Below are 27,545 nucleotides of genomic sequence, written 5' to 3'. Positions count from 1 at the left end.
TGCTGCTTTAAGAGAACCGTTTACAGAACACAGATGACTGAGGGAGCCTGCTGCTTTAAGAGCACCGTTTACAGAACACAGATGACTGAGGGCGTCTGCTGCTTTAAGAGCACCGTTTACAGAACACAGATGACTGAGGGAGCCTGCTGCTTTAAGAGCACCGTTTACAGAACACAGATGACTGAGGGAGCCTGCTGCTTTAAGAGCACCGTTTACAGAACACAGATGACTGAGGGCGTCTGCTGCTTTAAGAGCACCGTTTACAGAACACAGATGACTGAGGGCGTCTGCTGCTTTAAGAGCACCGTTTACAGAACACAGATGACTGAGGGCGTCTGCTGCTTTAAGAGCACCGTTTACAGAACACAGATGACTGAGGGAGCCTGCTGCTTTAAGAGCACCGTTTACAGAACACAGATGACTGAGGGAGCCTGCTGCTTTAAGAGCAGCGTTTACAGAACACAGATGACTGAGGGCGTCTGCTGCTTTAAGAGCACCGTTTACAGAACACAGATGACTGAGGGAGCCTGCTGCTTTAAGAGCACCGTTTACAGAACACAGATGACTGAGGGAGCCTGCTGCTTTAAGAGCACTGTTTACGGAACACAGATGACTGAGGGAGCCTGCTGCTTTAAGAGCACCGTTTACGGAACACAGATGACTGAGGGCGTCTGCTGCTTTAAGAGCACCGTTTACGGAACACAGATGACTGAGGGAGTCTGCTGCTTTAAGAGCAGCGTTTACAGAACACAGATGACTGAGGGCGTCTGCTGCTTTAAGAGCACCGTTTACGGAACACAGATGACTGAGAGCGTCTGCTGCTTTAAGAGCACCGTTTACGGAACACAGATGACTGAGGGCGTCTGCTGCTTTAACCTGTTAGGGCTAGGGGGCAGCATTTGCACGTCTGGATAAAAAAAATGTACCCGATTTAATCTGGTTACTAATCCTACCCAGTAACTAGAATATGCATATACTTATTATATATGGATAGACAACACCCTAAAGTTTCTAAAACAGTTTGAATGGTGTCTGTGAGTATAACAGAACTCATTTGGCAGGCAAAACCCTGAGACATTTTCTGACAGGAAGTGGATACCTGATGTGTTGTATTGACTTTAAACCTATCCCATTGAAAAACACAGGGGCTTAGGAATATTTTGGCACTTCCTATTGCTTCCACTAGATGTCACCAGCCTTTACAAAGTATTTTGAGTCTTCTGGAGGGAGATCTGACCGAACAAGAGCCATGGAACGATGATGTCCCATTAGACACCTGGCGCGCGAGTTCATGTTGGGTACCCTCGTTCCAATACGTTATAAAAGAGTATGCATTCGTCCACCTTGAATATTATTCATGTTCTGGTTAAAAAAGGCCCTAATGATTTATGCTATACAACGTTTGACATGTTTGAACGAACGGAAATATATTTTTTCCCCTCGTTCATGACGAGAAGTCCGGCTGGCTTAGATCATGTGCTAACAAGACGGAGATTTTTGGACATAAATGATGAGCTTTTTTGAACAAAACTACATTCGTTATGGACCTGTGATACCTGGAAGTGACATCTGATGAAGAGAATCAAAGGTAATGGATTATTTACATAGTATTTTCGATTTTAGATCTCCCCAACATGACGTCTAGTCTGTATCGCAACGCGTATTTTTCTGGGCGCAGTGCTCAGATTATTGCAAAGTGTGATTTCCCAGTAAGGTTATTTTTAAATCTGGCAAGTTGATTGCGTTCAAGAGATGTAAATCTATAATTCTTTAAATGACAATATAATATTTTACCAATGTTTTCTAATTTTAATTATTTAATTTGTGACGCTGACTTGACTGCCGGTTATTGGAGGGAAACGATTTCCTCAACATCAATGCCATAGTAAAACGCTGTTTTTGGATATAAATATGAACTTGATAGAACTAAAAATGCATGCATTGTCTAACATAATGTCCTAGGAGTGTCATCTGATGGAGATTGTAAAAGGTTAGTGCATCATTTTAGCTGGTTTTATGGTTTTGGTGACCCTGTCTTTGACTTGACAAAACATTACACACAACTCTTGTAAATGTACTGTCCTAACATACTCTAAATTTATGCTTTCGCCGTAAAACCTTTTTGAAATCGTAAAACGTGGTTAGATTAAGGAGATGTTTATCTTTCAAATGGTGTAACATAGTTGTATTTTTGAAAAATTTGAATTTTGACATTTATTTGGATTCAAATTTGCCGCTCTTGAAATGCACCTGCTGTTGATGGAGTGCACCACGGGTGGCACGCTAGCGTCCCACCTAGCCCATAGAGGTTAAGAGCACCGTTTCCGGAACACAGATGACTGAGGGCGTCTGCTGCTTTAAGAGCACCGTTTACAGAACACAGATGACTGAGGGAGCCTGATGGAAGTGGATTAGGGCCGGGCATGTCGTCTCCTCCTCCTGCTGTAGCGACCACAGCTACAGGGTTAATGGCGCTGTCCGTGGTGCTGAACCTGCAACGTAAGACATTTCTAGCTTCTTGTTTTTCCCTGACTGAAAAGCTTCGTTATAGAAATCCCTAATTTGTTTAGGACAGACATTCCCTATTCCCTCAAACCTTGCTCTCTTTACATGACACATGTAAGCATCGCATGCATGTGACCAGTAGGGACTGACCTACAGCCTATCATAACCACATTAATAACTAGGTTATTACTAACTCCAACACTGTAACATGTGTAAAAGTATAATTGATGCAGAGGACGTGAAAAATAAACTCCAAACAGGAGACTGCTGGACTAAAGAAATCTCAGTTGACCAACAGTGTCCATTCATCAACCCTTGGTGGAACAGTAGGTGAATTTGGAGGCTGCTTGTATTCAGTTCCAACTTCTCTCGTAGTGAGAGACTCATGGCAACTTCCTCTCATCAAACCCTGCTCTTTCAGGGCTAGATCACTGGGAAACATGGCGACTTCCTCTCATCAAACCCTGCTCTTTCAGGGCTAGATCACTGGGAAACATGGCGACTTACTCTCATCAAACCCTGCTCTTTCAGGGCTAGATCACTGGGAAACATGGCGACTTCCTCTCATCAAACCCTGCTCTTTCAGGGCTAGATCACTGGGAAACATGGCGACTTCCTCTCATCAAACCCTGCTCTTTCAGGGCTAGATCACTGGGAAACATGGCGACTTCCTCTCATCAAACCCTGCTCTTTCAGGGCTAGATCACTGGGAAACATGGCGACTTCCTCTCATCAAACCCTGCTCTTTCAGGGCTAGATCACTGGGAAACATGGCGACTTCCCCTCATCAAACCCTGCTCTTTCAGGGCTAGATCACTGGGAAACATGGCGACTTCCTCTCATCAAACCCTGCTCTTTCAGGGCTAGATCACTGGGAAACATGGCGACTTCCCCTCATCAAACCCAGCTCTTTCAGGGCTAGATCACTGGGAAACATGGCGACTTCCTCTCATCAAACCCTGCTCTTTCATGGCTAGATCACTGGGAAACATGGCGACTTGCTGCTTCTTATTGATCCCTTTCAGAACACTAGTATGCAGCTCACAGGAGGCTGGTGGCACCTTCATTAGGGAGGATGGGCTCATAGTAAACGCTGGAACAGAATAAATGGAAAGGTATCAAACTCATGGAATGTATTGGTTTGATGCCATTCCATTCACTCTATTCCAGCCATTATTATGAGCCGTCCTCCCCTCAGCAGCCTCCTGTGCTGCAGCCAGAGTTAACTTGTTGGGGCTAGGGGGCAGTATTTTCACGGCTGGATAAAAAAACCGTACCCGATTTAATCTGGTTACTAATCCTACCCAGTAACTAGAATATGCATATACTTATTATATATGGATAGAAAACACCCTAAAGTTTCTAAAACTGTTTGAATGGTGTCTGTGAGTATAACAGAACTCATTTGGCAGGCAAAACCCTGAGACAGATTCTGACAGGAAGTGGATACCTGATGTGTTGAATTACCTTTAAGCCTATGCCATTGAAACACACAGGGGCTTATTAATGTTTTGGCACTTCCTATTGCTTCCACTAGATGTCACCAGCCTTTACAAAGTGTTTTGAGTCTTCTACTGTGAGATCTGACCGAACAAGAGCCTTGGAACGGTGATGGCCGATTAGACTCTGGCGCGCGAGGTCATGTTGGGTACCCTCGTTCCAATACGTTTTAAAAGAGAATGCATTCGTCCACCTTGAATATTATTCATGTTCTGGTTAAAAAAGGCACTAATGATTTATGCTATACAACGTTTGACATGTTTGAACGAACGTACATATATTTTTTCCCCTCGTTCATGAAGTGAAGTCCGGCGGGCTTAGATCATGTGCTAACAACACGGAGCTTTTTGGACAAAACTACATTCGTTATGGACCTGGGATTCCTGGAAGTGACATCTGATGAAGAGAATCAAAGGTAATGGATTATTTACATAGTATTTTCGATTTTAGATCTCTCCAACATGGCGGTCAGTCTGTATCGCAAAGCGTATTTTTCTGGCCGCAGTGCTCAGATTATTGCAAAGTGTGATTTCCCAGTAAGGTTATTTTTAAATCTGGCAAGTCGATTGCGTTCAAGAGATGTAAATCTATAATTCTTTAAATGACAATATAATATTTTACCAATGTTTTCTAATATTAATTATTTAATTTGTTGTGCTGACTTGACTGCCGGTTATTGGAGGGAAACGATTTCCTGAACATCAACGCCATAGTAAAACGCTGTTTTTGGATATAAATATGAACTTGATAGAACTAAAAATGCATGTATTGTCTAACAATGTCCTAGGAGTGTCATCTGATGGAGATTGTCAAAGGTTAGTGCATCATTTTAGCTGGTTTTATGGTTTTGGTGATGCCCGTCTTTGAATTGACAAAACATTACACACAGCTATTGTCAATGTACTCTCCTAACATAATCTAACTTTATGCTTTCGCCGTAAAACCTTTTTGAAATCGGACAACGTGGTTAGATTAAGGAGATGTTTATCTTTCAAAGGGTGTAAGATAGTTGTATGTTTGAAAAATTTGAATTTTGACATTTATTTGGTTTCAAATATACCGCTCTTGAAATGCACCTGCTGTTGATAGGGTGCACCACGGGTGGCACGCTAGCGTCCCACATAGCCCCAAGAGGTTAAGGAGCTGGCATAGTGGCATTTTGATGTTCTGCAAAGCCATTCATAGAGCTGGGTTTCCTCCCTCCTCCTCAGCAGCAGCAGTTTAACCGCCGTGCCCCAGCTCCCACCTAACAGCTCTGGAGCCAGGTGCAGCTGCAGTACTCTAGTCCATTACCTCCACTCCAGGCAGGGCCCACAACTTCCCACTGGGACGCCATTTTGGATCTAATTCTCACCAATCACCTATCCAGCTGGTAGCTGCAGGCTCTAATCTAGTGGGCATCAGCGGCACAGTCCCATTACCTCCACTCCAGGCAGGGCCAAAACCTCTCAACTGGGCCACCATTTTGGATCTCCATTCCTCTCCTACCCATCTGGCTGCTGGAGGCTCTAGTCTAGTGGGTATCAATGGCACAGCTTGACAGGATGGGATACAGGGATGAATTAACACTTCCTCAGAGTCAGACTACAACACAACACTCAGACTAGTAGTAAAGCTATGAGCTCTTAATTCTGTTAGAAGCCAGCCAACAGTTAGACACTGAGCCTACAGATGTGGGCTAAGAGGTTGTTTTCAGGTGCAGCTCTGGAATGCAACAACATGCAATAGAAGCCCATCAGTTCATAATGTGTCTGCAGTCTAGAACAGCTGCATATGTGATGTGTCAATGGGAGCCAGTATGGGACAAAATGTCAAATGACCACCAGACTGTAGTCTAGTAGAAGAGGTCTAGACCACCAGACTGGAGTCTAGTAGAAGAGGTCTAGACCACCAGACTGTAGTCTAGTAGAAGAGGTCTAGACCACCAGACTGTAGTCTAGTAGAAGAGGTCTAGACCACCAGACTGTAGTCTAGTAGAAGAGGTCTAGACCACCAGACTGTAGTCTAGTAGAAGAGGTCCAGACCACCAGACTGTAGTCTAGTAGAAGAGGTCCAGACCACCAGACTGTAGTCTAGTAGAAGAGGTGACCTCTAGACCACCAGACTGTAGTCTAGTAGAAGAGGTGACCTCTAGACCACCAGACTGTAGTCTAGTAGAAGAGGTGACCTCTAGACCACCAGACTGTAGTCTAGTAGAAGAGGTGACCTCTAGACCACCAGACTGTAGTCTAGTAGAAGAGGTGACCTCTAGACCACCAGACTGTAGTCTAGTAGAAGAGGTGACCTCTAGACCACCAGACTGTAGTCTAGTAGAAGAGGTGACCTCTAGACCACCAGACTGTAGTCTAGTAGAAGAGGTGACCTCTAGACCACCTGACTGTAGTCTAGTAGAAGAGGTGACCTCTAGACCACCTGACTGTAGTCTAGTAGAAGAGGTGACCTCTAGACCACCTGACTGTAGTCTAGTAGAAGAGGTGACCTCTAGACCACCTGACTGTAGTCTAGTAGAAGAGGTGACCTCTAGACCACCTGACTGTAGTCTAGTAGAAGAGGTGACCTCTAGACCACCTGACTGTAGTCTAGTAGAAGAGGTGACCTCTAGACCACCTGACTGTAGTCTAGTAGAAGAGGTGACCTCTAGACCACCTGACTGTAGTCTAGTAGAAGAGGTGACCTCTAGACCACCTGACTGTAGTCTAGTAGAAGAGGTGACCTCTAGACCACCTGACTGTAGTCTAGTAGAAGAGGTCTAGACCACCTGACTGTAGTCTAGTAGAAGAGGTGACCTCTAGACCACCTGACTGTAGTGACTTATCACGTTCCAAATTCTGCAAGGCCTTGGACAGGCGCCGTTAGTTCTTGACAAGACCGACCGAGCTGTGTAGCATCCTGTCCAAACCCATCCACAGTAAGTCTACTTAGCATCCCAGATGGCAACCTACACCCTGTATAGTGCACTACTTTAGACCAGGGCTTGTGGGCTCTGGTCAAAAGTAGTGCACTACGTATGGAATAGGGTGCATTTTGGGATACAACCAGCGTATCAGCTAAAGAAGCAGATTAAAGAGATTCTGTCAGAAGCTAGCCAATCAGTATCTGTACTGCAGTGAATACTAATGTGACCCATTTGTCATGTGTTTTTCCTGACTAAATGGGCTAGCCCAACTTGTTCCTCTGCTATGCCTCAGATGGATACGAGATCAGAACACAAGGATTAGTCACACAAATAGAGAAGAGAAAACAATGCAGTAGCCAGCCTAGTTACATCATGTTAATGACATTTCCTTGGTACATTTTCATCTGGACAGAAATAAATAAAAATCGTCAAGACCGGGGGGAAATGAGGCAGCTTATCGCCAAGACCGGGGGGAAATGAGGCAGCTTATCGCCAAGACCGGGGGGAAATGAGGCAGCTTATCGCCAAGACCGGGGGAAATGAGGCAGCTTATCGCCAAGACCGGGGGAAATGAGGCAGCTTATCGCCAAGACCGGGGGAAATGAGGCAGCTTATCGCCAAGACCGGGGGAAATGAGGCAGCTTATCGCCAAGACCGGGGGAAATGAGGCAGCATATCGCCAAGACCGGGGGAAATGAGGCAGCATATCATCAAGACCGGGGGAAATGAGGCAGCATATCGCCAAGACCGGGGGAAATGAGGCAGCATATCATCAAGACCGGGGGAAATGAGGCAGCATATCATCAAGACCGGGGGAAATGAGGCAGCATATCATCAAGACCGGGGGAAATGAGGCAGCATATCATCAAGACCGGGGGAAATGAGGCAGCATATCATCAAGACCGGGGGAAATGAGGCAGCATATCATCAAGACCGGGGGAAATGAGGCAGCATATCATCAAGACCGGGGGAAAATGAGGCAGCATATCATCAAGACCGGGGGAAATGAGGCAGCATATCATCAAGACCGGGGGAAATGAGGCAGCATATCATCAAGACCGGGGGAAATGAGGCAGCATATCATCAAGACGGGGGTAATGAGGCAGCATATCATCAAGACGGGGGGAAATGAGGCAGCATATCATCAAGACCGGGGGAAATGAGGCAGCATATCATCAAGACCGGGGGAAATGAGGCAGCATATCATCAAGACCGGGGGAAATGAGGCAGCATATCATCAAGACCGGGGGAAATGAGGCAGCATATCATCAAGACGGGGGTAATGAGGCAGCATATCATCAAGACCGGGGGAAATGAGGCAGCATATCATCAAGACGGGGGTAATGAGGCAGCATATCATCAAGACGGGGGTAATGAGGCAGCATATGTGCCCACAGTAGCATGAAGTACAGGCCATCTGTGCTGCTACCATGGTACATACTGCTGTACCCAGGCAGCGCCCTGCTCCACTGAATCCACAGACACAGCACTGCCGTGGGCAGAACTCATACCAGCTGTGTCTTCAGTCAGACAACTGTTTCCCCAACATGACAGACCTCCAGCAGTGAGAATGTGCAATACTGCAACTCCAGGCTCTCCTAGGTGTCCAACAACACGTATCCCTAAAGATAGACTGGCCCGACCGACGACAAACCAGTCTGTCACCATTTCCATTCATGCTGGTTGTAGAACACTGGAGTGTTAAAAACAAAAGGACCGAAGAGACTGAACACATTCAGCCTACAGAATGTCATGGTCATAACATAAGGGTTGTTAGGATGAAGACAGACACACTGGTTATAGGAGAGGAAATCTGACCCACTCTGTCATTCTCTGGGGAACTACAGATTACACACAAACACACACCAAGAGCGGGGGACACCAAGAGCGGGGGACACCAAGAGCGGGGGACACAGAGGGAAATGAGAGCGAGTGAGACACAGAGGGAAATGAGAGCGAGTGAGACACAGAGTGAAATGAGAGCGAGTGAGACACAGAGTGAAATGAGAGCGAGACACAGAGTGAAATGAGAGCGAGACACAGAGTGAAATGAGAGCGAGACACAGAGTGAAATGAGAGCGAGACACAGAGTGAAATGAGAGCGAGACACAGAGTGAAATGAGAGCGAGACACAGAGTGAAATGAGAGCGAGACACAGAGTGAAATGAGAGCGAGACACAGAGTGAAATGAGAGCGAGACACAGAGGGAAATGAGAGTGAGACACAGAGGGAAATGAGAGTGAGACACAGAGGGAAATGAGAGTGAGACAGAGGGAAATGAGAGTGAGACACAGAGGGAAATGAGAGTGAGAAACAGAGGGAAATGAGAGTGAGACACAGAGGGAAATGAGAGTGAGACACAGAGGGAAATGAGAGTGAGACACAGAGGGAAATGAGAGTGAGACACAGAGGGAGGAAAAGAGGAGAGAGAGTAAAAGAGCGTGGTCACGTCAACAGTGCAGCCAACTGGATTGTAAGGACAGCCTTCAGCTCAATATATGGAAATTAACCTACTGTACACAAGCTCAACAACAAGGACCCTGGTCCCCAATATGGAAATGAATCTACTGTACACAAGCTCAACAACAAGGACCCTGGTCCCCAATATGGAAATGAATCTACTGTACACAAGCTCAACAACAAGGACCCTGGTCCCCAATATGGAAATGAATCTACTGTACACAAGCTCAACAACAAGGACCCTGGTCCCCAATATGGAAATGAATCTACTGTACACAAGCGCAACAACAAGGACCCTGGTCCCCAATATGGAAATGAATCTACTGTACACAAGCGCAACAACAAGGACCCTGGTCCCCAATATGGAAATGAATCTACTGTACACAAGCTCAACAACAAGGACCCTGGTCCCCAATATGGAAATGAATCTACTGTACACAAGCTCAACAACAAGGACCCTGGTCCCCAATATGGAAATGAATCTACTGTACAGAAGCTCAACAACAAGGACCCTGGTCCCCAATATGGAAATGAATCTACTGTACACAAGCTCAACAACAAGGACCCTGGTACCCAATATGGAAATGAATCTACTGTACACAAGCTCAACAACAAGGACCCTGGTCCCCAATATGGAAATGAATCTGCTGTACACAAGCTCAACAAGGACCCTGGTCCCCAATATGGAAATGAATCTACTGTACACAAGCTCAACAACAAGGACCCTGGTCCCCAATATGGAAATGAATCTACTGTACACAAGCTCAACAACAAGGACCCTGGTCCCCAATATGGAAATGAATCTACTGTACACAAGCTCAACAACAAGGACCCTGGTCCCCAATATGGAAATGAATCTACTGTACACAAGCTCAACAACAAGGACCCTGGTCCCCAATATGGAAATGAATCTACTGTACACAAGCTCAACAACAAGGACCCTGGTCCCCAATATGGAAATGAATCTACTGTACACAAGCTCAACAACAAGGACCCTGGTACCCAATATGGAAATGAATCTGCTGTACACAAGCTCAACAACAAGGACCCTGGTCCCCAATATGGAAATGAATCTGCTGTACACAAGCTCAACAACAAGGACCCTGGTCCCCAATATGGAAATGAATCTGCTGTACACAAGCTCAACAAGGACCCTGGTCCCCAATATGGAAATGAATCTACTGTACACAAGCTCAACAACAAGGACCCTGGTCCCCAATATGGAAATGAATCTACTGTACACAAGCTCAACAACAAGGACCCTGGTCCCCAATATGGAAATGAATCTACTGTACACAAGCTCAACAACAAGGACCCTGGTCCCCAATATGGAAATGAATCTACTGTACACAAGCTCAACAACAAGGACCCTGGTCCCCAATATGGAAATGAATCTACTGTACACAAGCTCAACAACAAGGACCCCGGTCCCCAATATGGAAATGAATCTACTGTACACAAGCTCAACAACAAGGACCCCGGTCCCCAATATGGAAATGAATCTACTGTACACAAGCTCAACAACAAGGACCCCGGTCCCCAATATGGAAATGAATCTACTGTACACAAGCTCAACAACAAGGACCCCGGTCCCCAATATGGAAATGAATCTACTGTACACAAGCTCAACAACAAGGACCCCGGTCCCCAATATGGAAATGAATCTACTGTACACAAGCTCAACAACAAGGACCCCGGTCCCCAATATGGAAATTAATCTACTGTACACAAGCTCAACAACAAGGACCCCGGTCCCCAATATGGAAATGAATCTACTGTACACAAGCTCAACAACAAGGACCCTGGTCCCCAATATGGAAATGAATCTACTGTACACAAGCTCAACAACAAGGACCCTGGTCCCCAATATGGAAATGAATCTACTGTACACAAGCTCAACAACAAGGACCCTGGTCCCCAATATGGAAATGAATCTGCTGTACACAAGCTCAACAAGGACCCTGGTCCCCAATATGGAAATGAATCTACTGTACACAAGCTCAACAACAAGGACCCTGGTCCCCAATATGGAAATGAATCTACTGTACACAAGCTCAACAAGGACCCTGGTCCCCAATATGGAAATGAATCTACTGTACACAAGCTCAACAACAAGGACCCTGGTCCCCAATATGGAAATGAATCTGCTGTACACAAGCTCAACAAGGACCCTGGTCCCCAATATGGAAATGAATCTACTGTACACAAGCTCAACAACAAGGACCCTGGTCCCCAATATGGAAATGAATCTACTGTACACAAGCTCAACAAGGACCCTGGTCCCCAATATGGAAATGAATCTACTGTACACAAGCTCAACAAGGACCCTGGTCCCCAATATGGAAATGAATCTACTGTACACAAGCTCAACAACAAGGACCCTGGTCCCCAATATGGAAATGAATCTACTGTACACAAGCTCAACAACAAGGACCCTGGTCCCCAATATGGAAATGAATCTACTGTACACAAGCTCAACAACAAGGACCCTGGTCCCCAATATGGAAATGAATCTACTGTACACAAGCTCAACAACAAGGACCCTGGTCCCCAATATGGAAATGAATCTACTGTACACAAGCTCAACAACAAGGACCCTGGTCCCCAATATGGAAATGAATCTACTGTACACAAGCTCAACAACAAGGACTCTGGTCCCCAATATGGAAATGAATCTACTGTACACAAGCTCAACAACAACGACCCTGGTCCCCAATATGGAAATGAATCTACTGTACACAAGCTCAACAACAACGACCCTGGTCCCCAATATGGAAATGAATCTACTGTACACAAGCTCAACAACAACGACCCTGGTCCCCAATATGGAAATGAATCTACTGTACACAAGCTCAACAACAAGGACCCTGGTCCCCAATATGGAAATGAATCTACTGTACACAAGCTCAACAACAAGGACCCTGGTCCCCAATATGGAAATGAATCTACTGTACACAAGCTCAACAACAAGGACCCTGGTCCCCAATATGGAAATGAATCTACTGTACACAAGCTCAACAACAAGGACCCTGGTCCCCAATATGGAAATGAACCTACTGTACACAAGCTCAACAACAAGGACCCTGGTCCCCAATATGGAAATGAATCTACTGTACACAAGCTCAACAACAAGGACCCTGGTCCCCAATATGGAAATGAATCTACTGTACACAAGCTCAACAACAAGGACCCTGGTACCCAATATGGAAATGAATCTACTGTACACAAGCTCAACAACAAGGACCCTGGTCCCCAATATGGAAATGAATCTACTGTACACAAGCTCAACAAGGACCCTGGTACCCAAACATAACTAATATTGTTATAGTCAAGGACAGTCAATATTTGGTGCTGTAACAACTGACCTGACAGAGCTCAGAGGTGCCACATTCATGACTGGTTTTTGTTATGATTGTTTGTGGCCAGATTTTAGAATGTGGGTCAGAGTCAGGGGACCACAGGGGCCCAGCAGAGCAGAGTGGAGGAGAGGTAAGTAACAGCTCTAACACGGTGGGGGGAATCAGAAGTAGTCCCATCCCAGACAGACAGAACAGACTGAACAAACAGACTGAACGAACAGACTGAACGAACAGACTGAACGAACAGACTGAACGAACAGACTGAACAGACTGAACAGACTGAACAGACTGAACAGACTGAACAGACTGAACAGACTGAACAGACTGAACAGACTGAACAGACTGAACAGACTGAACAGACTGAACAGACTGAACAGACTGAACAGACTGAACAGACTGAACAGACTGAACAGACTGAACAGACTGAACAGACTGAACAGACTGAACAGACTGAACAGACAGAACAGACAGAACAGACAGAACAGACAGAACAGACAGACAGACTGAACAGACAGACAGACTGAACAGACAGACAGACTGAACAGACTGAACAGACAGACAGACTGAACAGACTGAACAGACAGACAGACTGAACAGACAGACAGACTGAACAGACTGAACAGACAGACAGACTGAACAGACAGAACAGACAGACAGACAGACAGACTGAACAGACTGAACAGACAGACCAGACTGAACAGACTGAACAGACTGAACAGACAGACAGACTGAACAGACTGAACAGACAGACAGACTGAACAGACAGACAGACTGAACAGACTGAACAGACTGAACAGACAGACAGACTGAACAGACTGAACAGACTGAACAGACAGACAGACTGAACAGACTGAACAGACTGAACAGACTGAACAGACTGAACAGACTGAACAGACTGAACAGACTGAACAGACTGAACAGACTGAACAGACTGAACAGACTGAACAGACTGAACAGACAGACAGACTGAACAGACTGAACAGACAGACAGACTGAACAGACAGACAGACTGAACAGACAGAACAGACAGACAGACTGAACAGACTGAACAGACAGACAGACTGAACAGACTGAACAGACAGACCAGACTGAACAGACTGAACAGACTGAACAGACAGACAGACTGAACAGACTGAACAGACAGACAGACTGAACAGACTGAACAGACAGACAGACTGAACAGACTGAACAGACAGACAGACTGAACAGACTGAACAGACAGACAGACTGAACAGACTGAACAGACAGACAGACTGAACAGACTGAACAGACAGACAGACTGAACAGACTGAACAGACAGACAGACTGAACAGACAGACAGACTGAACAGACAGACAGACTGAACAGACTGAACAGACAGACAGACTGAACAGACAGACAGACTGAACAGACAGACAGACAGACAGACTGAACAGACAGACAGACTGGACAGACTGAACAGACAGAACAGACAGAACAGACTGAACAGACTGAACAGACTGAACAGACAGACTGAACAGACAGACTGAACAGACTGAACAGACAGACTGAACAGACTGAACAGACTGAACAGACTGAACAGACTGAACAGACTGAACAGACTGAACAGACAGACAGACTAGACAGACAGACTGAACAGACAGACAGACTGAACAGACAGACAGACTGAACAGACAGACAGACTGAACAGACAGACAGAATGAACAGACAGACAGAATGAACAGACAGACAGAATGAACAGACAGACAGAATGAACAGACAGAATGAACAGACAGACAGAATGAACAGACAGACAGAATGAACAGACAGACAGAATGAACAGACAGACAGAATGAACAGACAGACTAGGCCAGGGCCATGTAACTGGAGAGGACAGAACACTGAGCAGTCCCCTAACCTCTGCCCGTCTTCCTGGGAACATCCCCTATTCCCTAGACAACTAGTTTAGACCAAGCCCATATGACTCCGGTAAAGAAACTAGTGCACTTTATAGGGAGCCATTTGGGACACAGAATATGTCTGACCTGACTGAACTGCTCTACAAATGAAGACAGGCTAGATCAAGTCCCAGGCCCTCCATATGTGAAGATAACTATCCCCGAACTAGAGGACAGGCCAACATCACATGAAACCCCTTCATTAATAACAAATGAGTTATTCAGTCTTCAGACTACGTGGTCAGATATCCCACCTCTGGAACAATGCTGGCCAGGCTAAAAAGGAGTGCTCTGGGCAAGCTGCCTTCTGGCAACAGATTAACCACCATGGAAGTATTCATCAAGTCTTCAGAGACTTCCAGAGGGGTTTTAGAGAGAGTAGTTAAGACAGGGAGGCAGTAGTGTAGTCAGAGACTTCCAGAGGGGTTTTAGAGAGAGTAGTTAAGACAGGGAGGCAGTAGTGTAGTCAGAGACTTCCAGAGGGGTTTTAGAGAGAGTAGTTAAGACAGGGAAGGCAGTAGTGTAGTCAGAGACTTCCAGAGGGGTTTTAGAGAGAGTAGTTAAGACAGGGAAGGCAGTAGTGTAGTCAGAGACTTCCAGAGGGGTTTTAGAGAGAGTAGTTAAGACAGGGAAGGCAGTAGTGTAGTCAGAGACTTCCAGAGGGGTTTTAGAGAGAGTAGTTAAGACAGGGAAGGCAGTAGTGTAGTCAGAGACTTCCAGAGGGGTTTTAGAGAGAGTAGTTAAGACAGGGAAGGCAGTAGTGTAGTCAGAGACTTCCAGAGGGGTTTTAGAGAGAGTAGTTAAGACAGGGAAGGCAGTAGTGTAGTCAGAGACTTCCAGAGGGGTTTTAGAGAGAGTAGTTAAGACAGGGAAGGCAGTAGTGTAGTCAGAGACTTCCAGAGGGGTTTTAGAGAGAGTAGTTAAGACAGGGAAGGCAGTAGTGTAGTCAGAGACTTCCAGAGGGGTTTTAGAGAGAGTAGTTAAGACAGGGAAGGCAGTAGTGTAGTCAGGGACTTCCAGAGGGGTTTTAGAGAGAGTAGTTAAGACAGGGAAGGCAGTAGTGTAGTCAGAGACTTCCAGAGGGGTTTTAGAGAGAGTAGTTAAGACAGGGAAGGCAGTAGTGTAGTCAGAGACTTCCAGAGGGGTTTTAGAGAGAGTAGTTAAGACAGGGAAGGCAGTAGTGTAGTCAGAGACTTCCAGAGGGGTTTTAGAGAGAGTAGTTAAGACAGGGAAGGCAGTAGTGTAGTCAGTAGTGTAGTCATCTCTATTGTTAAGAGATAGAAACAGAAGAACAAAGCGATGCATAGGCCACTACACCATAGAAATAGCATCTCATTCTAGTAGGGTTGTGACAAGTACCAGCACCGTGGCACAACAATGATCTTCCACGGCAGAAAGAAAACCAAGGTGATTCTGGGTGACACCATAAAGGGTGCTCGTCACGGGGAGGCAGGTAGCCTAGCGGTTAAGAGCGTTGGGCCAGTAACCGAAAGGTCGCTGGTTAGAATCCACGAGCCGGCTCAGTGGAAATAATATGCCGTTCCAACAACAACTGTTCCCCGGGCAGCGACGACGTGGATTAAGGCAGCCTCTGATTCAGAGGGTTAAATGAGGAAGACACATTTCAGTTGTACAACTGACTAGGTCTCCCCTTTCAGCGTTAGGACTGTTTTCCTCAACTGACTAGGTCTCCCCTTTCAGCGTTACGACTGTTTTCCTCAACTGACTAGGTCTCCCCTTTCAGCGTTAGGACTGTTTTCCTCAACTGACTAGGTCTCCCCTTTCAGCGTTACGACTGTTTTCCTCAACTGACTAGGACTCCCCTTTCAACGTTAGGACTGTTTTCATCAACTGACTAGGTCTCCCCTTTCAACGTTAGGACTGTTTTCCTCAACTGACTAGGTCTCCCCTTTCAGCGTTAGGACTGTTTTCCTCAACTGACTAGGTCTCCCCTTTCAACGTTAGGACTGTTTTCCTCAGGAAACAGAGTCGGCTCCATGTTTTATTTCCTCTGAGGATGGCGAGCGATAGTGGTATCCTGACAACCCTACATTCTAGTTCTGTAGGCAACACAGGAGTGGTGAATCTGGTGCGAGAGGAGTGTGAAATGGTGTGGTGAATCTGGTGCGAGCGCAGTATGAAATGGTGTGGTGAATCTGGTGCGAGAGCAGTGTGAAATGGTGTGGTGAATCTGGTGCGAGTGCAGTGTGAAATGGTGTGGTGAATCTGGTGCGAGCACAGTGTGAAATGGTGTGGTGAATCTGGTGCGAGCACAGTGTGAAATGGTGTGGTGAATCTGGTGCGAGCGCAGAATGAAATGGTGTGGTGAATCTGGTGCGAGCGCAGAATGAAATGGTGTGGTGAATCTGGTGCGAGCGCAGAATGAAATGGTGTGGTGAATCTGGTGCGAGCGCAGAATGAAATGGTGTGGTGAATCTGGTGCGAGCGCAGAATGAAATGGTGTGGTGAATCTGGTGCGAGCGCAGAATGAAATGGTGTGGTGAATCTGGTGCGAGCGCAGAATGAAATGGTGTGGTGAATCTGGTGCGAGCGCAGAATGAAATGGTGTGGTGAATCTGGTGCGAGCGCAGTATGAAATGGTGTGGTGAATCTGGTGCGAGAGCAGAATGAAATGGTGTGGTGAATCTGGTGTGAGAGCAGTATGAAATGGTGTGGTGAATCTGGTGTGAGAGCAGAATGAACTCTCCATCTATTCCACTACAGAAAGGAGGACAACCTGAAGACTACTTTACACCAGAATGTCTTCTCTGTCCCTCTCTCCCCCATCATCTACTCCACACTAGTATAGAGGACACCTTCCTTTAGGCTGCCCTGCTCTGTCCTGCCGTGCCCTGCTCTAAGCTGTCCTGTCCTGCCCTGCTCTGCGCTGTCCTGCCGTGCCCTGCTCTGCCATGTCCCGCCCCGCCCTGTCCCGCCGTGCCCTGCCCCGCCCTGCCCCGCCCTGTCCCGCCGTGCCCTGCCCCGCCCTGTCCCGCCGTGCCCTGCTCTGCGCTGTCCTGCTCTGCCCTGCCCCGCCCTGTCCCGCCGTGCCCTGCCCTGTCCCGCCGTGCCCTGCCCTGTGCCGCGCTGTCCCGCCGTGCCCTGCCCTGCCCCGCCGTGCCCTGCCCTGCCCCGCCGTGCCCTGCCCTGCCCCGCCGTGCCCTGCCCTGTCCCGCCGTGCTCCGCTCTGTCCCGCCGTGCTCCGCTCTGTCCCGCCGTGCTCCGCTCTGTCCCGTCGTGCCCCGCTCTGTCCAGCTCTGTCATGCCCGCTCTGTCCTGTCCCGTCGTGCCCCGCTCTGTCCCGACGCGCCCCGCTCTGTCCCGACGCGCCCCGCTCTGTCCCGACGCGCCCCGCTCTGTCCCGACGCGCCCCGCTCTGTCCCGACGCGCCCCGCTCTGTCCCGACGCGCCCCGCTCTGTCCCGACGCGCCCCGCTCTGTGTCTCATTGACACTGATGACTATGACACCTATACAGGGTCTGGTTAAATGGACCCATTTGGCTGTGTGACAGGAGGCCTTGGTTCAGAGCTCACTGAAGCATAGCTCCTGCCAGGGAGGCAGCTCAAGACAAGTGCTGCTGGTTGATTGACACACTAACAATGGTAGTGTACCATACAGCCCTTGTTTATGGCACTGCACAGAGGTGATGCTGCTACAACAAGCAATACTATTCTACAGTATTCAGTTGTATTGTTCCTTTCTGGTTGATGTTGATTAGGAGTCCTGTGATTGAATATTTTCTGGTAATATATTTAGTTTTACCTCCAGCCCCAAGAGGTGGATATGAACAAAAGTATGTGGACACCTGCAAGTCGAACATCTCATTCCCTTCGCTGCTATAACAGCCTCCACTCTTCTGGGAAGGCTTTCCACTAGATGTTGGAACATTGCTGCTATAACAGCCTCCACTCTTCTGGGAAGGCTTTCCACTAGATGTTGGAACATTGCTGTGGGGGACTTGCTTCCATTCAGCCACAAGAGCATTAGTGAGGTCGGGCACTGATGTTGGGCGATTAGGCATAGCCTCCAATCGGCGTTCCAATTCATCCCAAAGGTGTTCGATGGGGTTGAGGTCAGGACTCTATGCAGGCCAGTCAAGTTCTTCCACATCGATCTCGACAAAGCATTTCTTTATGGACCTCGCTTTGTACGCGGGGGAATTGTCATGCTGAAACAGGAAAGAGCCTTCCCCAAACTGTTGCCACAAAGTTGGAAGCACAGAATTGTCTAGAATGTCATTGTATGCTGCAGTATTAAGATTTCCCTTCACTGGAACTAAAGGGTCAAGCCCGAAACATGAAAAACAGCCTCAGATCATTATTCCTCCACCAAACTTTACAGTTGGCACTATGCAGTCGGACAGGTAGCATTCCGCTGGCATCAAAGTGTTAAACAAAACAAAATATATCTTCCATTTGAGATTCTTCAAAGAAGCCAACATTTGCATTGATGACAGCTTTGGAAACTCTTGGCATTCTCTCAACCAGCTTAACCTGGAATGATTTTCCAACAGTCTTGGAGTTCCCTCATATTCTGAGCACTTGTTGGCTGCTTTTCCTTAACTCTGTGGTCTAACTCATCCCAAACCATCTCAATTGGGTTGAGGTTGGGTAATTGTGGAGGCCAGGTCATCTGATGCAGCACTCCATCACTCTCCCTCTTGGTCAAATAGCCCTTAGACTGCCTGGCTATGTGTTGGGTCATTGCCCTGTTTAAATCTCAAATTTGGACTCAACAGACCAAAGGACAGATTTCCACAGTTTAATATCCATTGCTCATGTTTCTTGGCCCAAGCAAGTCTCTTATTATTGGTGTCCCTCAGTACTGTTTTTTTGCAGCAATTCGACCATTAAGGCCTGATTCACGCTGTCTCCTCTGAACAGTTGATGTTGAGATGTGTTCTCTTTGCTTATTTGAGCTGTTCTTTTACCAAATAGGGCTATCTTCTGTATACCCCCTTACCTTGTCACAACACAACTGATTGGCTCAAAGGCAATAAGGAAACAATTTCCACAAATTTACTTTTAGCAAGGCACACCTGTTAATTGAAATGTATTCCAGGTGACTACCTCATGAAGCAGGTTAAGAGAATGCCAAGTGTGTGCAAAGCTGTCATCAAGGCAAAGGGTGGCTACTTTGAAGAATGTCAAATATATGTTGATTTGTTTAACACTTTTTTGGTTACTACATGATTCCATATGTGTTATTTCATAGTTTTGATGTCTTCACTATTATTCTACAATGTAGAAAATAGTAAAAACAAAATAAAGAAAAACCCTGGAATAAGTAGTGTGTCCAAACTTTTGACTGGTACTGTATACATTTTAGAATAAGGCTGTAATGTAACAAAATGTGGATAAGGTCCAGGGGTCTGAATACTTTCTGAATGCACTGTATATCTAAACAAATACACTTAATCCTCCCCCACCAACCTCACAGCCAGCACCGCCTCCCCCACCAACCTCACAGCCAGCACCGCCTCCCCCACAGCCAGCACCGCCGCCCCCACCACCCTCACAGCCAGCACCGCCGCCCCCACCACCACCCAGCAGTACCGCCGCCCCCACCACCCAGCAGTACCGCCGCCCCCACCACCCAGCAGTACCGCCGCCCCCACCACCCAGCAGTACCGCCGCCCCCACCACCCAGCAGTACCACCACTAAACACGGGTTATCCTACTTCCAGCGTTTCCAGAGGGGATTTTGGCCAATATGTGCAACTTTTTTCTTAATACGCATCACTGATTCACTAAAAAGACCTGAATCACACCGTCTGTCTGTTACGGCAGATCAAACAGCCTGGGCCTGGCACACCTGTTCTTCTGTTGCTGCCTGCACAGCTCTTTGGTTTGACTCCTCTGAAGCAGTTCACATTGATGTGGTTCAGCAACTGTTTTAACTACTGAGCCAGGTATGATGCTAGGCTGAGGATCCATCCCAAACCCATAGACCTTGGCTATAGCTTAGGGGCTTTTAATACTTACAAAATATTTCAAGTAACATCTGCCTGGCTTCCACATCAGATGTGCAGCTTATCTGTTTACAGTATCCTTACATTTGTCTTGAATGTGGACACTTGAAGACCCATTGGATCTCTCCTTGGTACTGCATGTTCTTTGGCAGTAGTAATGACAACAAGGGCTGTTGACTAGCTTGTGTTTTAATAGAAACATGTATGATCCAACTCCATCTGAACTAGAGTTGCTGAAGACAGAACAACAATATGTGGCTGCTGACCCCTCTGCTTCCACAGCATTTGTACACTACACAGCCAGGGCACGCACACACAATCTGGGACTACACTAATGACAAATGTTGGGGACTGTTAGTGCACTGTTAAAATGTAGGCTATTACCAGCAGTGGGTGACAACAAATGTTCTGGATTCAAAGAGATGAAGCCACACTCCTCACGCCAATCAAAATAAACAGTAAGTGGACAGGCCAAGCAGAATTAGAAACATACAGCCTACTTTAGAGAAGGCTGAATTGATTAACACAATAAAAAAATAAGACTTGATTTATTAATAAAGTGCATTCTGGTCATTAAAGACACAATCTTCCAAAGGGACAATGATGGAAAAAGCAGTAGTTCATCAGAGAAACAAAGACCTAAAAAGGCATTAAAAAAAATACATACATTGAATCCTTCTAGGCATGAATAATTTCATTTAACCCTATCTAAAAACAATTATTAATTTGTAATTAGCGATAACACTGAGGAAATCAGACAGAGTCACCTGAGGTCAGGGGCTGTGTCACCTTCACATCAATCACCATTCTGATTGCTGTCAGTCTTCACTTTGCTAAATTCCAGATTCACTGACTGACTCAACCAACCCAAATACATAACAAATAGACTAGTGTTCACTGGAATATCAAAACAATGGGGCCTAAATGCATTAAATCCACAGCTGGAAGTCCTGGACAGAAACACAGTTGGGTTTAAGAAATGTTTGCTAATTTAGAGTAGGTATATTCTTTCTAATAGCCATTTCATTTCAGTCAAGAGCTCCAAATCACTACCTGCAACCAAAACATGACCTTTCCCTGAGTGTCAATGCAGATACATAGCTGGTAGACCTTGTAACAGACCTTTGAAACAGACAGTCATGAGTCTTATTCCTTTAGCTACACCATCATGTAATACCACAGCATGTAGCTACTCCTGAAAAGTCATGTCTCTCCAGACCAAGGACAACACAGGCTAATGCTTTGTACTCTGATCCTAGAGACTACTGAATGAACTGACGGCATGGGGAAATCATGATATTATCGTTTAGGTATTGTGTGTTGAGTAGCTAACTACGTGGCTTGGAAGTTGCCTTAAATAGCTACTGTGTTGTCAGAAGTACCAGTAGGCTACGTTGGCTAACAACTCATGCAACTAGCCAGGCGTAACTGGCAACCATTCAATGGAACACGATGCGTTAAAGCTGAAGTTTGATTCCGTTCCACTCGATAGCGAACTGGGCAACTTGAAAGTAGTTAATTCACTGGCTAGATAAAGTTGGATGAATGAACACTTCGGTTGTACGGATTAGCAAAGTCGGCTAACTAGAAGCCCCAGAACTAAATTAGACATAGAACCATAACAAACACCAAAAGAGGTAACGTTGACAAGTTAGAGAAGCATTTTATTGATACGGTAACGTTAGCTGAACACAACCAAATCATCATGATATGCGACAATAACCAAATGTACAGCCCAGATATATGTGGATGTTTGATGCGATTCGCAATAGTTAGGTCAGTGAACATTGTAACGTTAGCTGTTCGCTAAGCAGAGCTAACAAGCTAACCAAAATACGCGCTAGCTAGTTTACCTTGAATAGCTCATTGAAAACGGTTACTTAACTATACCTGTAATGAAATCACCTCCATAAAAACGGGATAAATCAGCTAACTAGCTGGCCGGCTGGCTGACAAGACATCAGTAGGACTCAATGTTCAAACCTTGGGATAACTATTTGACTACAGCAAAGGGGGAGGGCTGTTGTGCGGATTGGGCCTGTCTTGGTTCTCTGTCGCTCTCAATTTGTACAGCCCCAGACAAAAACCCAAAACGATAGGCAAAAGGTCGGATTACACCGCGACCACTCGCCCAATTTCCACCAAACCGGCGTCGCTGGGTGCCAAAATCATGCCGGTTCGACATGCAACGCGTCCCTGGTGGAGCATCGTGGATATTTTTAAAGGAAAAAACAGAGAAAAAACTCACCGCATTAATTTCTCTTCTCGCAGATCCAAGATGGCGGTGTACTCTAACATCGAGGATGCTGGGAATACAGCCTTTCCCCTCTGACCCTGCCTCTACCTCCAGAGCCATCTCCTGTTGCCGTGCTGGGTGGATGCTCTTTCTGCGACTGTTGCCACCGTAGAATCGTCTCCCTCGCTTCATTTTCTTCTCTAAACAGACCGTGAAACATGTTACGTGACCGAGCATGATCTATATAGACATCGAAGACGTGAATTGTGACGTAGCCTATGAAATGGCATTAGAAATGTGACATTAAATGTAAATCATTTTTTTCATCACCCCACCTTTCATCACAGAACATCACTGTTTTGTCATTTGTTGCAGCCAAAATTATACACATGTAAGTGAACAATTTGATAGTTTGCTAATTGCAATTCATTCTCAGTTGCAGGGGTCATGGGCTAAAAAGTGACGATGATTTTGATGATTGTGATGATGATGATATGGAGACACTGTCCCAATCCATCACATTTTGGAATATAGTTTAAAATTATATTGAAATGATAAAACTAACTTCAATGTGCAAGATGCCCAACCATTTTGTATGTATTGTCTGTTTTCTTTGACAGATAGCCACCATTCAGGGTTTATCGTCTTTTAACCTGACAGTTTTCAGGTTATAAATAAAAGATCATGCTCTTTTGAGGCAACAAGAGATGTTAATAGATGAGCTAGTGTTATAACTGCTCCAGTTCACTCACTCATAACTCAACCTCTTCTGCACAGAACATTACATATACCGCAACAAATATTTAATTCAATCTTCTTTTTCCGCTTTTATGGGTAATACAAGGTCACAGTAAATAATGCATGATGAATCTCACATATGTTTCAATGTAATATGGAGATCAGTTGCATTTCTACATGTCTAGTGTCATTTATTGATTATGGCACAATTTATTTTTATACACAAAAGATGGAGACACCTGCTGGTTGCTGCTCATGCTTCTGTTGACTTCCCCCTGTTGGTAAGGAAGTGAACTACTATAGATCTGTTCATTCAGCATGCTGAGCGTACAGTTACTGTAGCATCAGCATACCCTGGGAAATGAATATCAGACAGTTGCCCACTTTCACTTTGCATCATTCATTCACACCTCTTGCATGTTTAGGCCAACATCTTTGTTCCCTAGGTGGAACTAGAGTCTATATCTAATTGAATTCATCTGGCCATTGTGTTGTTGTTGTTTCTCAATGGTCAGGTCGTCTGTTGATGTTAACCAGACTATGCTTCGGTTGACCTATAGCTTTCTGTTCGGGCAGCTCTACAATAGCTAGATATCCTCTCTTCTCCTCCAGACCAAGACAGGTCTCAATGGGCCAGTGACAGGAGCGATAAGGGACTAACTGAAAAGGAAGAGAGTGTGTTAACTGAAGCTAGTCCAGGTGTATATAATGCATTCTGCCAGAGCCAACCCATTCAGCATGAATAAAACGTGAGCATGATGAGTACCTGCCAGAACCTGCCACCTGGTTCCAACGGTCACCTAAAAGGAACTTTCATTGGTCGCGTTCCCCTGCTCAGACGTTGCATGCATCAACCAATGGTTGCGTGCCACGTCATCGACTGTGCTGTCAGGCACCAGATGGCTCTAACATATGTGGTTAGCTGATAGGTTAAATATCTATCCAGGCGTTGTGTAAAATCTGGCTTCAGCAACATCTGAGTATGGGTACATGAACATTGTCTTAAAAAACAAATATGGCCACTCAGAACAGACAGTGGAGCAGGGTAATTAACTAGATATGACTAATGATTCCATTCTACAAGGCTGAATGAAGACACAGTTATTAATTAATGTATTTATTTTTAAACATGGCTGCGTTGGCTTGAGCTCTTGAAGTGGTGGATTCCACTGTGAGGAGGGAGGGAGGGAGGGAGGGAGGTAGAGCAGCCGAGCTATCTGTCTGATTAGCGAACTGTCAGTCACAGGCTTCCTAACCTATCACATTGAACGCAGCTTAGAGAGAGACAGCAACCAATGTGAGAAAATTAACCCACGCTAATTGTTGTGAAGTTAAGATGAGGTGCAGCAAATTCATCCGTTCTCTGCAGATCCTCTCAAGCTCTGTCAGGTTGGATGGGTAGCGTCACTGCACAGCTATTTTCAGGTCTCTCCAGAGATGTTCAATCGGGTTCATTTCCAGGCTCTGGCTGGGACACTCAAGGACATTCAGAGACTTGTCCCGAAGCCACTCCTGCGCAGTCTTGGCTGTGGGCTTAGGGTCGTTGTCCTGTTGGAAGGTGAACCTTCGCCCCAGTCTGAGGTCCTGAGCGCTTTGGAGCAGGTTTTCATCAAGGATCTCACTGTACTTTGCTCCATTCATCTTTGCCTCGATCCTGACTAGTCTCCAAGTCCCTGCCGCTGAAAAACATCCCCACAGCATGTTGCTGCCACCACCATGCTTCACCGTAGGGATGGTGCCAGGTTTCCTCCAGACGTGACGCTTGGCATTCAGGCCAAAGAGTTCAATCTTGGTTTCATAACACCAGAGAATCTTGTTTCTCATGGTCTAAGAGTCTTTAGGTGGCTTTTGGAAAACTCCCAAGCAGGCGGTCATGTGTATGTTACTGAGGAGTGGCTTCGGTCTGGCCTCTTTACCATAAAGGCCTGATTGGTGGAGTACTGCAGAGATGGTTGTCCTTCTGGAAGGTTCTCCCATCTCCACAGAGGAACTCTAGATCTCTGTCAGAGTGACCATCGGGTCCTTGGTCACCTCCTTGACCAAGGCCCTTCTCCCCCATTTGCGGCCAGCTTTAGAAAGAGTCTAGGTGGTTCCAAACGTCTTCCATTTAAGAATGATGGAGGCCACTGTGTTCTTGGGGAACTTCAATACTGCAGAAATGTTTAGTACCCTTCCCCAGATCTGTGCCTATGACACAATCCTGTCTTGGAGCTTTACGGACAATTCCATCAAATCAAATCGACCTCATGGCTTGGTTTTTGCTCTGACATGCACTGTCAACTGTGGGACCTTATTTAGACTGGTGTTTGCCTTTCCAAATCATGTCCAATCAATTTAATTTACCACAGGTGGACTCCAATGAAGTTGTAGAAACATCTCAAGGATGATCAATGGAAACACGATGCACCTGAGCTCAATTTCGAGTCTCATAGCAAAGAGTCTGAATACTTATGTAAATAAGGTGTTTTTTTATTTATTTTTAATACATTTGCAAACATTTCTAACAACCTGTTTTCTCTATGTCATTATGGTGTATTGTGATGTCATTATGGTGTATTGTGATGTCATTATGGGGAATTGTGTGTACATTACTGAGGATTTTTTATTTTATTTAATCCATTTTAGAATAAGGCTGTAACGTAACAAAATGTGGAAAAAGTCAAGGGGTCTGAATACTTTCCGAAGGCACTGTATATCAGTATATTGGCAAAGTAAGAAATACTGGAGAGAGAGCATATAGATATCCAAAATATTCTTTGTGACTTTCTTTTTTCCAACGCAGTACAGAATGTTAAAGAAGCAGCGCTCAGCAGGACTTGTGAGTTACATAGTCCTGTGTCCCACAGTGGTACATGGAAGTGGAACCGATGAACTGTCACAAGCATCCTCCCAGACTGCACTCCTATTCTACTTCCTCTTCTTCTCATCGCTGCCACTTCTTGTTCTTCTTGTTACTGTTTCCTTTTCCAACAGTCTGAATAGGGAGACAGTAGATGTGCATAGGGATGTTCTTGTAATAGCTGGTTACAACTGGCCTGGCAAAACATAGAGAGTCAGCATGGTATAAATACAGAGACACAGCATATGTAGAAGGTAAGAGACTGTACTACCAGGTATCAACAGGTTACCAGTAGGTTATCTCCTTAGAGAGGAGCACAATGGCCCTTTTTATAATGAAGTTTATGTCCTTGAAAATGAAAGGCTATCTCATAAATTCGTACTACAGTATCATATCTGGAGAAAAAAGATATTTGTAAAGTGTGTAGTACGTACTTTTTGAGGCGCTGGTTGAGCTGAAGGAAACACAGTGTCCTCCAGCGTAGCCTGTTGTCCTCCTGTCGTATAACGTTCAGCTCTCTCTTTCTCGCCACCTCCCTGCGAAGGCTGTCTACCAGCTCCTCCTCGATACGCGCCAGCTGCACAGCAGAGAGCCCAGGGAGACTCATTTTACTATCGACATCACCGCTTTCGTTAACTACAGTGAGTTATAGCTATGGTTCTTCTGTATGTTGACTGCAAGGGGATTCTGCATAGATAAATAGACCAAGACGGCTTTGCCAAAAGGATACATTACAAACTGAATGGACTTCTAGCATTCAGAAGCACGATCCTCCTCCTGATCTCAGGACAAAAACGTGTCAACCAACATGTATCCCACTCAAACACACAGAAGAGAAAACCCTCGCTGCTCGCTCACACAAAAAGCCATGTGTTCGAGCTTGAGGACGACATATCGACACCACAAAGGACTCATTCTCCATATCCAGTGGGCTGTGGTCCAGACACCATTTCAGACAGAACATCTTAATGGGATTCTGGCTCGGCCTTGAGTTTCCAATCAGCTTCATTCTCACATAACAACCCTCCAACTGGGCAACAACATGGTGGTCATTTCAGCCAGCACAAAGCCCAGAGGCTTTATGACTGCAGTTGTGAATGAACAGAGACAAACTCTCTGAAACC

General features: G+C 45.9%; 1 protein-coding gene across 3 annotated transcripts in view; it reads right to left on the bottom strand.

Annotated features, from left to right (window-relative positions):
- Positions 1-22,979, bottom strand: part of LOC106597592 (CCR4-NOT transcription complex subunit 2) — a 75,719-nt gene extending 52,740 nt beyond the window's left edge. For 2 of the 3 annotated variants that reach the window (XM_082964233.1, XM_082964230.1), the window contains exon 1: positions 22,857-22,979. In XM_082964233.1, coding sequence (XP_082820359.1) covers positions 22,857-22,964 — 108 coding nt within the window. In that variant the 5' untranslated portion in view covers positions 22,965-22,979. Of the gene's footprint in view, positions 1-22,498; positions 22,820-22,856 lie in introns of those variants that run through there. The other variant, XM_082964231.1, reaches the window with a different exon arrangement.
- Positions 22,980-27,545: the final 4,566 nt, after the last annotated feature.

This window comes from Salmo salar, chromosome 17, assembly GCF_965601325.2.
Source record: "Salmo salar chromosome 17, fSalSal1, whole genome shotgun sequence".
NCBI classification, from domain to species: Eukaryota; Metazoa; Chordata; class Actinopteri; order Salmoniformes; family Salmonidae; genus Salmo; species Salmo salar.
The sequence above is the reverse complement of the archived record's forward strand: the minus strand, read 5'-3'. Positions and strand labels throughout refer to the sequence as shown.